This window comes from Arachis duranensis, chromosome 7 (genome assembly GCF_000817695.3).
Source record: "Arachis duranensis cultivar V14167 chromosome 7, aradu.V14167.gnm2.J7QH, whole genome shotgun sequence".
Taxonomy (NCBI): Eukaryota; Viridiplantae; Streptophyta; class Magnoliopsida; order Fabales; family Fabaceae; genus Arachis; species Arachis duranensis.
Genome location: NC_029778.3, coordinates 62,269,113 through 62,282,201, shown reverse-complemented (window position 1 = coordinate 62,282,201; position 13,089 = coordinate 62,269,113). Strand labels below are relative to the sequence as shown.

The following is a 13,089-nucleotide window of genomic DNA, read 5'->3' as shown; positions in this document are numbered from 1 at the left end:
TATGCGAGGAAACCAACAAGTTAGAAACTTTCTTATGCGCTCTACTACTGGAAATGGAAATAGACCAAGACAGAACACTAGTAAGCAACCTCAGCAGAGTCAGGAGGGCTCGACGTGTAGGTAATGTGGAAGGGATCACATCGGTAGGCCTTGTTATTTTGGAATGAGGATCTGCTACAACTGTGGTGAACCAAGACATATAGCAAGCAATTGTCCAAAAAAGTCGGTACAAGGAATAGCTAAATCGCAATAGCCAGGGAGAGTATTTACAATGATTGCTGAAGATGCTCGTACTCAGACTCCATAACCCAATGTCAGTATTATGTCAAGACTCGATTCTTAACTACATTTTATAATTCTGGTGCGTTGCATTCTTTTGTTTCTTTAACTACTATATGTAAGTTGAGACGAGACGGGGAAACACAACACACCTGAGAACTAGAAAATAAGATAAAAATCGATTACTCACACCTGTTTATAGGTAAAGGAAATTTTGAGGGCAAAATTTTCTTTTAGGAGGGTAGGGTGTAACAACTCTAATTTTTGCACTAATTTAATGCGGATTTTTCTTAAAATAATATTTTAAAGCGATTAGTTTTATTTTGACGAGTCGACTTCGAACCCCGAGGTAAAATAAATGATAATATAATTTTATTATTATGTTATTTATTTATTTTACTTGCTCTAATTATAATGTACTACTACTACTACTACTACTACTACTACTACTACTACTACTACTACTACTACTACTACTACTACTACTACTACTACTACTACTACTACTACTACTACTACTACTACTACTACTACTACTACTACTACTACTACATAAAGTTCCTAAGTTATTTTAAGTAAAGCTCCTTAGTAAAGTTCCGAGAGAGAGAGAGAGATAGAGAACCGTAACCCCACTGAACTTCCGGCTTCGATTTTTTGTGATCCATAACTCCAATAAAATATCTAATTCGGTAAAAGTGTTTCTATTCTCCTCCTCTACGTGTTGATGTAGCTTTTGATCGGTGGAAGTCGACGGTGACTTAGCTCCCCTACCCTTGAGTTCGGCCAATTGGAGTTCTAGGAGGCATAGACGATTCCGGACGTTTTCTTCTTCAACGGCCCGGTCAGAAGGCTTCTTCGGAACTTCTAGTATTTTGATTTCATACAAAGGTAGGATTTTGATAAATTCTCACCGGTTAAATTGGTATATAATAAGTGAATTGATACCGTAATTACTTGTCGATTGAATTTGACTGAATTTATATTGAACTTTTGTGATATATTGATATTGGTAATAAGTTTGAGCTTCGGAGGGTTTAAGTGTAGCCAAGAACTGAGTTATTCTGATGAATTTGATTTCTGGATTACGATAGGATAATTTAAAATTGTTGGAATTTTTCTGGTTTGATCTATTGGAAATAATTTGAAAAGAGTGTGGAAAATGGTTTGGATGGAACCAATAAGGGTGGCAGAGTCCGGATTTTAGAGGGAATGCCGCCTAAATTTTGTTTTAAGTCTTAAGAACTTATTTGAAATTTTATTTAGAAGAAGAAGATTGAATTTGAGAACTTTTAGTATTTGATTTTTGATTTATTGAGAAAATAGTTATATGTCAGATTTAATTCATTTAAAAAAAGTATATATTTTTAGTTCGATTTATTTAGAAAAGAATTATTTTATAATTTTAAATTATTTAAGAAAAGTATTATTTTTAAGTTTGACTTAAATAAAAAAGGGCTTATATTTTGAATTTTACTTAAGGATTTTGTTCGGAGAAGTATTAGTGAACTTTAAAAATAAATAGTTAAGGTGCTGATGTGAAATTGTTAAGCCGCGGGCTTTTTGTGTGAATGGTTGTACACGGATGCCCGTGTATATGGAATGGCTTCCAAGAGAAAGGGGCACATGCTTCACTGGAAAATTAGCGCCTGCAAGTACTTGCAGAGGTCATGTTCGGCAAACTTCAGCTGGAGAATCAGCGCCTGCAAGAGGTTGAAACCTTGCAGAGGTTACGTCGCTGGAATGCCTTATCTGACTTGCGAGTCGGATTGCGTCAGGTGCAGGTCGAAACTGACAAATGAGCTCATTACCTGCGATAGGACTAGACATGCATCATCCTTGTTGTGCATTTGCATTTTACTTGATACGGTGAAATTGTTTGCGATTGTCTTCCTGTGTTTATGCATTCCATACTGTTACTCTGAATTGTTGTAATTAGATACTTTTCTGTGATTCTTGTATATTTCATTGTGAATTACTTGAACTGTGGTAACCTTGACTAAACTAACTACCCCTGATCCTGCTAAGAACCTCCTAATTCTTACCCGTTTTCTTCCATCCCTTCAGATGGGGACTAGAGTTATATTTTATGAGATGGACCTTCCCTATATATATGAGGACATTGTACAGTATAGATTTTACGTAGTAGGTGCAAAGATTAGGACCCGTATGTATATTCTGCGTGATCACCCCTTCTGTCACACGATTGACACTCTACATTTTAACCCCGACATGCCCTACGAGTTCCAGCTGCAGTGGCTCCACCCGAATGCTCCATTTCACCCATTTCATGATGGGTCGGTACCTCACCAGCATTCTGATCAGCCTGCGGATCAGGAGGACCTTGAGCCTGAGCCCATGGAGGAGCATATTCCAGAGCCTGTACCAGAGGAGGACATCCTAGTAGAGCAGATCTCAGTATCGTCATCCGAAACATCTTCTGAGGAGCTGCTCTCTGCCTCTATTAGTGGACCAGCGAGTCCTGGTCAGACCAGTAGTATGAGTGCTAGTGCCCCTTTTAAGATTATAGAGATTTCCGATGACAATGACAAGGATCCTGAGGAGTGTTCTGACATGATTGTAATCTTCTATGACGATGATAGCTGATGCTTGGGAGCTGAGTTTGAGCCTTTTGATTGTTTTTTGTGTTAGCCTAGTTTTTGTGTTAATCTCTCACTTTTGATTATATTCACTGAGAGAATAGGGTGTACATAGTTGACTAGGCTAGTTTCGAGTGTCAGCTTAGGGGTTCTTATATGGACTAGGGCCTGGTGTGTTGATTTGTACATAGTAGCAAGATGCAAAAGGTTGTATGCTAACTTACGACACTGATATTTATATATGCATGTATGATCTATGCTATGTGTTACATTTATATATGATATTGGCCTTGTGTATTTTTTACTTGATTCCCTATATGGCTTGTGTGTGTTTAGTTAGCTGTCCTCGCAAATCCTTTTGTAAAATAAAAGTTTTTCTCCAAAAAAAATTCGATAGTGCGCTAATACGATTACAGGCTTAATAATAAATAGCTAAAGTTTTAGGTGAGCAAATTGGTGACACTTGATTTTCAGTATGATCATGACGTATTGGGAATTGGATCGTTACATTGGGTGAGCTCTTATACTTGTAGCCTCAAATCAATGCTTTTCTTGGGATCGACGGCTTGACTGGTGGTAGAGGTGGACGATGGCCTCAACATGGAGGTGCGGAGGCTGCTGGAAACAAATGACCCAACCCATATACGCGGTTCTTATACGACACTGAGGCGGTCTCATGCCAAATCGCATCAGAATTCACGACAGAAGTAGCAGAGCCACTGGTGTCCTCCCCACTTTGCTGAGATTGTTGAGTTGCGGCCTCTAGTCTCTACAGATAGGACTCATGTGTAACACAAGTTATTATGATTAGGACAACAGTTGCACAGTTAATTGAAAATTTTATATTACAAGAACAGATGTTTACTCACATAATGATCTGCAGATCGCGGATTAGCAAATCAAGCCTTGTTTTCCTTCAAAGTGAGGGTATACTTGAAGGTCTCCACCAAAGTCGCATCGCGATCCAACGACTTCGACTACACATGTTACATTGAAACAATATGTTAGGATGCCTACTAATGATATGTCAAAGAATATAACTAAATTAATAAGAAAATTAGAGAATCTACATACCAGCCTAGGCTTAGTCTTCATGAAAGCCGCTGAGCCGCCGATATACTTGGACGATCTAGCCAATGCCATGTTAGCTTTGTTTGTGAGACATCGATACTTGAACCCCTCATCGGTCTCCCACTAAATATACAAAGCCTTTTTTATTTCTCGGCGGATCTAGGAAGTGAGGTGGTCACACCTTTCAAGTACATCCTCTAGCATTTGTTGCAGCCTCCTACTCATTCGATGGTCGTATATCTTCCTAATGAGAGGGTTGTTGTCCTTATCCTATATAAAGTTCAGATGCACTAAGAAACTTTAAAATTAGTTAATCAAAATTTATTGTATTAAACAAAATAGAAGATATAAACTAGATAATAAAGTTTGACTATATTAAGGTTTTATCGTCCACTTCTAAAATCATCGCTCTCTTGTCGCAGAGGGATCTTCTTGTAGCTAGCTTGCCCATGGATGGTCGTACATCAGCTTGATGACGTTGGTCATCTCTTGAGATGCGTTGTTGTTTGGTGTAAACCTATCAACAATTCACAAACAAACCAATATGGTAATATAACTTAAAACTTTGGAAGCAAATAACCATAATATATATTATTTTAAAAATTTCGGTAGAGTTTCATCTATAACTAGAATGCGCCATAAACTCTATCCATCAACAATTAACCTAAACAGCATTAATTGTCAACAATCAATGAATCAATAATCAAGATATATCAAACAGTTTCAGTAGTTCAAACCTACAACCCTAAATCCACTAAAACTAAAAACAATAATCAAGAATCACTAATCATGATATATCGAACACTTTCAGCAGTTCAAACCTACAATCCTAAATCCATTAAAACTAAAATCAATAATCAAGAATCACTAATCACGAACTATCAAACACTTTCAGCATATAAAAGACTTAAAATAGTACTTACGTCGTTCTGCATATCAAACACTATCAAACACTTTCGTCATTCGTACGATAGGAGGTGGTGGAGGGGCATCAGATGGCTGGCTTCTGTGGGAGAATTTCGGCACCGTAGTGTTTGTCGTTGGAGGCGGCATCGCCGAGACAATGGGCTGTTGAGCAAATGGAGGCAGCGTTGTCGCCATAGACGCAGGGACATAATTAGGATTAGGCACCATAATGAACGACTGTTCTAATGTACTCGCAACTTGTGACCACGACCACGACCACTAGGCTGATCCGCAACACTCCTACCTGTTGTCATGTCTGCAAAGAATATACCAATTAAAAATGTGCTAAACATATTCACAACATCATTCAAAATGTTTAATAAAAATAAACTACGTTAAACTTAGTTAAAAAATATATTATCTATTGAAATCAAATAAAACAAAAGAGGTAAGTGCACGTTCTAACTTCACAAGCATTTAGCAATATATATTACAACATGTATAATTTTGTTCATATGCAAATAAAAAGTCATCTATAAGTCATTTAAAATGATCTCCTATTTGATTTTTTTGATTTACTATCATTTTTACTCTTAAAATATATTAAAAATATAATATAATTAATTGAACTGACTATACATAAAATAAAGAACTATTAGAATGATAAAAAATTAGTTATTTAATTATACAAATAAAATTAGTTTAACCAAAAATTAACCCCTATATTTGCACTTTTAGATAGTTCTAACTTGTAAATAATGTTGTTGTTTGCTTGCATTTGGAAAAGAATAGAAGTTTTAGAGTAAAGAAAAAAGCAAAATGTTACAAAAGTAATATTTTTCATAAAAAAGTTTAAATGAACTTTTCATACTTTTTCAATGTTTTTTTTATATAGAAAAGAGATATATTAGAAAAAGAACCAAAGTTTTAATTACAATTACATTATCCTTGATATTTGATTTTTTTAACTTTAACTCGTTTTCTAGTTCATTTACTACAATTTTATTTTTAAACATTTAGCGTCATAATCTTATCACGAAAACAATTGCATTTAAGAATTTAAAAAAATGTATAATAATTTTAGAATTAACAGAACAAATCAAATTCAATAACAGAAAAAAATAAATTGAAAAAAAATACAAAGTAAAAATTACATTTTCACCTTTTATTTTTTTTTAATTCTTTGAGAACCACTTTATCATACCACTGACCACATGCGCAGTGCTGGAGATTTTGACTTTTAATAAAATCATTATGAGAATCCCACAAACTATGGTGGTTCCTAAGTAGTTACAATCAGAAGAAAATAATCGTACATTGATTATAAACAGTAACAGAATTGTTTTTGTATTGGTGGGTTAACGATTTTTTTTTTAAATATTATTATCATTTTATCCATATTTGTAAAGGTAAATATATTTAAAAAATGACATTAGATACCAAAATCATGGTTAGTTTTGATATTAACTTCTTATATTGTGAAACAATTTAAAAATTAAGAGAGAGTTGTTTTCGCTCCCTAAATTAAAATTATGATACAAATTTGAAAATAGTTAATTATTTGTTGTCAATAGAACCAAAAATTGAATAAAAGTAATGTTTTATTAATAGTCTCCAATTAAGTGTTTATTCCATATTTTTTCTTCTCTTTATAACTTTGTCCTCTCTAAGATCCAATAAAATTAAAGATGTTATGAAAGAATAGTTGATTAATAGAAATAAAAGCATTATAATAAATAACTAGTTCTAATTGCTAAATAATATAATTGAATAAAAAAAGCAAACATACATGTATCCAAATTTAAAATTAAGTAGCTTACAAAAATGATATATAAAAACAAATTGTGAAACTAATATTTATCTCGAAAAATAATTGCCAAACAAATTCTTCATGATATATATCAAATAAATAATATTATAAAGGACAATTTAATTTATCCTTTTACCAACCATCAACTTCCTTGTTTTTATTTTTTCCATGAGTTGAAAACAATCCTTGGTATAACATCATTTTTCAAAAGAAGCAAAAGGTTTGCTTCATCCTAGTATTGATTCATCCATCATCTAATAACCCTTGGTAAAGGGGGGGAAGGGAGAGGAAAAAGTGAAAGGAGTGGGAGGGAAAATTAACCTCTTAAGTTGAGTTTAGAAATATTAATATTATTATTTTTTATAAATCAAAACTCAAAAAAATGACTTTTAAAATTTTCATTATCAAAATGAAATAGAAGCATTTTAATTTAAAACGTACTTATTTTGCGAAAATGAAAGTCCTTTACTTTCCTTGTGCAAATGGAAAACTAGGATTCCAATGTGGATCACATTATTCATAGAAAATCCCATGCCAACTATGTCTTTGATCTAATCCAACACGTACATGTCGACATATTGTTGATGTTAGACTTCAACTCCCACAAAATGGGATAACTACATATCTACTACATGGCACGTGTAAATGTAACGAGTGGATAAGTCTTTGTTATTAATTTGCATCAATCCTCCATTCCTCCCAATAATTGTCATTGCGTAGCCACGTCACGAGAATCTTGTCATCATCCCCACTTGCCAACAAACAAATATAAATAATACTTTTCTCTAGTAATAATGACTAAATCAATCATTAAATTTTTATTTCGTTCGATAAATTAACTTTTACATTAAATTGTTAGTCTATATAAATTAGATAGATTGATATAAAATTTTTTAAAAATCATAGAGACACTTATATTTTTATTAAATGACAAAAAAAGTTAACATTTAATATAAAATTATTATATCTAATAAAATAAAAGATCAAAAACGAATTTAATGATCAAAATATTTAAAAATTAAATTATTTACTACAAATTTTTTAAGAACTAATTTAGGATGTTACTAAATATAAATTTTAAAATTAAAATAGCTGATAAACTAATATTTTTAGTTTTTTCTTTTTTAAATACGATGCATAATGAATAATGAATAAAGATAAGGATAAATTTAATAATTAGGATCGATAAATATGGCATATGGCACAAGATGGGAAGGATACTTTGTAGGAAGAGATGGCGTGGTCAACTAGTGAGTACTGAGTACCATTATTCCCGCAATGTTTGTTTGCTATTTAGTTTAATGAATACTGCTTGATGAATCGTTACAGGGTCCAGAGTTAGTTCATTTCTCGGATCAGAAGTAGGTGTTATGGGTTCATTATTCCATTGGGACACTTGTTGGAGGACAGTACCCTTTTCTGTTCCAACCAATTCCTCTTCTGCGGTTTCCTCAAGAACAAGGCCATGGCCAAAATTTGTGAGTATTCTTAAACTGTTTTGGTTTTCCTATGTTAATTTCTCTTTGATTCTTTGGTTCTCTTATTTTCAGATGAATTGGGCAAGAATGGATTCTTGCTATGCAGCAGCATCGTTCAAGTAAGTACTGCAATGAATTTTCATATTGTTTCATACATTTCTTTGCTATTTAGTGCTGGGTGCTTGAAGATAAAATATGGATTTTAGTCCTCTTTTGCTCCTACATGATAGAAAGGAGGCAATGCCTAGTTTGGTTTCTGAAATTCTCACGGTTCATCAAAATAATCCCTAACTTTTACAAGTGACTAAATTGGTCACTGATTTTACAAGAATCTGATCTAAATTAGTTAAAATTAAAATGAGTTTAATTAACCAATTTGGGACCGTGATATGATCATGCTGCCACTGTAACACTCCATGTTAGTACTGTGTTAGCGACTTAGCCGCAATTGAATTAGGGACGAATGAAGATTCATGATTTGTAAATTCGGAGACCAATTTGGTCATTTAAGAAAGTCTAGGATTATTTCGGATAGAAAGTGAAGCCAAGTTAACATTCATACTATAAAATAGTAATGGGATTTTTTTTAAGTTATCTCTAATGAAGGAACCAATCTTGATTCCTATTGCAACCCTGCAAATTTAACTAATACACTAATATTTTATTATTAATTAAAAAGATACATAGACATTTGCTTTTTACTTTCCAACACTATTAATCCCTTCCGTTGAACAATGAACTCTCTCGTTGGAGATGCTCTAACAAAAAGGTTGGGATTGATTGTAGGGAGAAACAATCAGAAAACAAGGATACTGATGTGCGGAATATGGCTGAAGCTGGTGGTGAGCATGCGTTATTTGGGTTGATGAAACAAAGGTTTCTGAGTTTCAAGAACCACAAATACATGTAAGAGTTTGCTTGCATATTTTTCTCCTTCTCAGTTTTGCCAAACAAAGGTGCCTTATAAGCTATATTTCTTTTAGACAGGAAAGAGTTGGAGCATTTCCAAGCATTGTCTAAAGCTCAATATCCAAAGGTAATAGCAAAGTATGCATTTAGATTTATTTTATTAAAAATCTTAGTTAGTTTCTAGTCTCTACGATTTCACTAAATTTTTAATTAAGTCTTATAATTTAAAAGTTTGTAATTGAGTTCTTAGATAAAAGTTTCAATTAGGTCCCCTTAAGCTTTTTTCTGTTAAAAATACAAAATATTTTTGTGTTTGATATAGAATGAATTTTTAAGTATTCTAAAATTTTCGATTATGTATATTTTGCGGAAAAATAATAACTAGTGAGGATCTAATTATAATTTTTTGTCTTGTACAAGGACCTAATTACAAATTTTAAAGTATAAGGACTTAATTAAAAAATTTGATAAAATTATATGGACTAACCAGGTAATTAAACCTTATTAAAAAAAACTTGCCATTAGAAAAGCAAAATTTATCACCTTTTCCCTTCAAGCTAGTTATAGTCAGTTTCTAAAAAAATGCACTTTGTGGGAGTTTTTTTAATAATTAAAAGCACATTTTAAGTTGTCTATCCAAATACAAAATTACTTTTCTTAAAAAAAATTCTTTGAAAAATAAGTAATTAAGTATAGACGTTACTTCTTTTTGAAGTAAATCCAAATGCAAACATATAATGTATTTGTTACTTAATTATCCTTCTTTTCCATGAATATTCTCAGCATCACATTTTAACGTTGACTTTGGATAACGCCATGTTGTACTACATTTTTTAGTTCAAAATAAACTGAGAAGATTGGTCTTAAAACTGATAAGTTCCAATTTTAGTTTATGGTGATTGCTTGTGCAGACTCTAGGGTATGTCCTTCAAATATATTAGGATTCCAACCTGGAGAAGCCTTTATGATACGCAACATTGCTAATCTTGTACCTCTAATGAAGGTATCTGCATAATTGCTTCGGATTAATTTTGCCTATACATGTTAGTTGTTAGTTATTCGTCTTAATTTTGTTCCTTCTATTGGTTCATGATGGCAGAATGGACCATCAGAGTGTAATGCTGCTCTTGAGTTTGCAGTTACTACTCTAGAGGTACATTTTTATTTATATTTAAACCTTAGGATATGTACATCCTGGTTGTTATAAGTACTTAGGTAGTGTTTGGTGGAGAGACAGAGACGGAAAGACTGAGACTGAAAGACAGAGACTAAAAGACAGAGATTGAAATAAATCTCAGTATTTTGTTTGTTGCAAAATGGGAGACAGGAATTGAAACAAGAATGAAACTCTAATTTAATTTGCATAAAGGATAAAATTGAAATTAATTAATTGAAATGAAAGTATTTTAGGTATAAAATGTTATTAAAGTTTCAGTCTCCATCTCTAAAAATTTCAGTCCCCTGTGTCCCTACTTTTTGGAGGTACTGAAATACTGAAATTTTAGAGACAAAAACACAAATTTTAATACCAGTCTGAACTAACAAACACAATATGAGTCTCAGTACCTCAAAACAAACGCTACCTTAGTGTCATGTCACAACTTGTCTCAAAATCTTAAGCTAATTCGAGAAGGTACTGTTATATTTCTAACATGCTCTCTCAAGTAAGAGTTTCTTTTGAGTTTGCTTGAATTTTTGCATAGGCTTTCTTTCTCTTTTAATTTGAACTCTAGACCTTTCAATCATAATAACACTTCTCCTAAAAGCTTAAACTAATAGGAGAAGACAATATGAATAGTTATATTTCTACCCTTAGCAACCCTCACTTCTTAAGCTAATACTTTGAGTTGAGTTAGACCGGCTCAATTTTAATAGACATGTGCTTATCCTATGGTTGTTACCTATTCATAGACCACTCTATTTTTATTATATCAAGGGGTAGCTTTTGCGGTTGAATTAGGATACACAAATTGATTCTTAAAACTTAATGGAAAAAATAATAATATTGGTTTCTCTGTATATGTTCCTGTGCAAAAGCATTAGCAAAGAATTTTGCTATTACGCAAACAAATGTCTAGAATGAGAATGATAATACTATTGAAGAAACGAGTGCTTCCCTTTCTTTTTTATTTGGCTTGTGTGTGCTATATGCATATAAATGCTAGTAGATTATATACCCTGTTGACAGATGCATATTTCAAATTGGTTCATGAAATTTTTAGGTAGAGAATATATTAGTCATTGGTCATAGTAGCTGTGCAGGAATTGAAAACCTGATGAAAATTCAAGAAGATGTAGAATCAAGGTATGTTATGTCTTGCTAGCTATACAGCTCTAAGTAACTTTATTTCACCATTGAGATCTTTGCTTGATATGGCTATAAAACTTATTAGGAGTTCATTCTTGTTCTTCTAGAAGCTTCATAAACAAGTGGGTGACCAATGGGAATGTTGCAAAATTGAGGACAAAAGCAGCCACAGCTCATCTTAGCTTCGCTCAGCAATGCAGATTCTGTGAGAAGGTATCCATCATAATTATTTGTTAAGAATATATCAGACTAAGTGATATCTATATAATTGCCTATGCTTATAGTGGCTATTCAATTTTAAAAACATTGCTAAAATTGAATCTTACTATTTAACAACACTATTTAATTTAAAAAATAAAAATAAAAAAGTGTTATGTCGAAAATATAAGAAAATGTGACTTTAATTTTAACAACACTCTCTACATATTGCTAAAATTGTTTAACCATCATAACCACCATAACTATAGGCACTATAGACTCCACCTACAAATTATAATGTTTGAACTTAAATTAACATTGGTCAAGTAGTAAACAAACACATCAATTTCTTAATGGTGTTAAATTTGAGCTCTAAAAATGATATATAAATAGACACCCCGCCAGACTAATGAAATCTTAGTAATTATTGAGAAATGTTAGGAGATAATCAGAATTTATTATTTTTGGCCAATCACTTAGCCATCAACTCAATTCATTTAGTCTAGTAATCTAATAACATAGTTTATCCCATACTTTTAAACATTAATGATTAACTGATGACCCAAAATAATAAATTCTAATGGTCTTCGATTACTAGAGATAGACAAAATAGTACTGCTCAAATATAAGAAAATGTATTAGAAACATTTATGCAGACTCTTTTGATCCAATAATATCTGTCGCATTAATAAAACTGATACATCCAATATTTAACGTATGTATAAATACATTCATTTTTTGGTGTATCAATTCATTCAATTGTCAATGTGACACTTATTATAATATTAGACGATGGCATAATAATAATAAAGTATTCAAGAATAAATTGTAGAACTACTATAGTTTTCCAAGACAATTGATGAAGTAATAATGTTCATTAAATTTTTTTACAGGAATCTATAAACCAGTCATTGTTGAACATGCTCAGTTATCCATGGATAGAAGATAAAGTGAGAAGTGGGTTACTTTCTCTTCATGGAGGGTACTATAATTTCTCGAGTTGCACGTTTGAGAAGTGGACCCTTGATTTTAATGGATGCACTGTCAATGAAGAAAGCAGTAGTTATGCTATCAAAGAACAAGAATTCTGGTCCTGACTGTGCTGCGCTTTATTTCATAGACGTGCAGGACTGGCACCTCTATACACACTATACTATTACCAATGGGGGCCTCAGAAGGATGGAGGGTTATATAATTAATATGAGAATAAATCAATAAAATTTCGGTAGAATGCTAGTATATACATGCAAATTTGCAAACAAATTAAATGAATGATTTTTACACTTAGTGTCGGCTTTTTTTAGAATTTACTATAGTAAACTAGTAATATTGAAGGACAAACTAATTTCATTTGGTTGAGTGGTCAACTTACTCGTTCGTTTAAATAATTGTTAGAAATTCGAAATTTACTTTGTGTATGTAATAACTTATTGGTCAGTAGAAGTCTTTAAAAGAAATTTTAATCTACAAAGAATTTATATTTGGTCTATCCGAATGAAAAGTACAACAACAACGAAGCCTTGTCCTACTAGG

The 13,089-nt window shown here is 32.3% G+C and overlaps 1 protein-coding gene across 4 annotated transcripts; it reads left to right on the top strand.

Moving 5' to 3' along the window:
• Nucleotides 1-7,796: 7,796 nt before the first annotated feature.
• Nucleotides 7,797-12,843, top strand: LOC107459245 (beta carbonic anhydrase 5, chloroplastic). 4 transcript variants are annotated; one of them, XM_052252251.1, is made up of 10 exons: nt 7,797-7,913; nt 7,993-8,141; nt 8,214-8,260; nt 8,928-9,047; nt 9,129-9,177; nt 9,940-10,053; nt 10,150-10,203; nt 11,273-11,355; nt 11,469-11,571; nt 12,450-12,843. In XM_052252251.1, the coding sequence occupies exons 1-10, from the start codon at nt 7,898-7,900 to the stop codon at nt 12,651-12,653; spliced, it is 939 nt and encodes a 312-aa protein (XP_052108211.1). In that variant the 5' UTR covers nt 7,797-7,897; the 3' UTR covers nt 12,654-12,843. The 4 variants fall into 4 exon arrangements, with proteins under 4 accessions (XP_052108211.1, XP_015932949.1, XP_052108213.1 ...); XM_016077463.3 differs by having other exon boundaries at nt 11,466-11,571; XM_052252253.1 differs by lacking the exon at nt 10,150-10,203.
• Nucleotides 12,844-13,089: the final 246 nt, after the last annotated feature.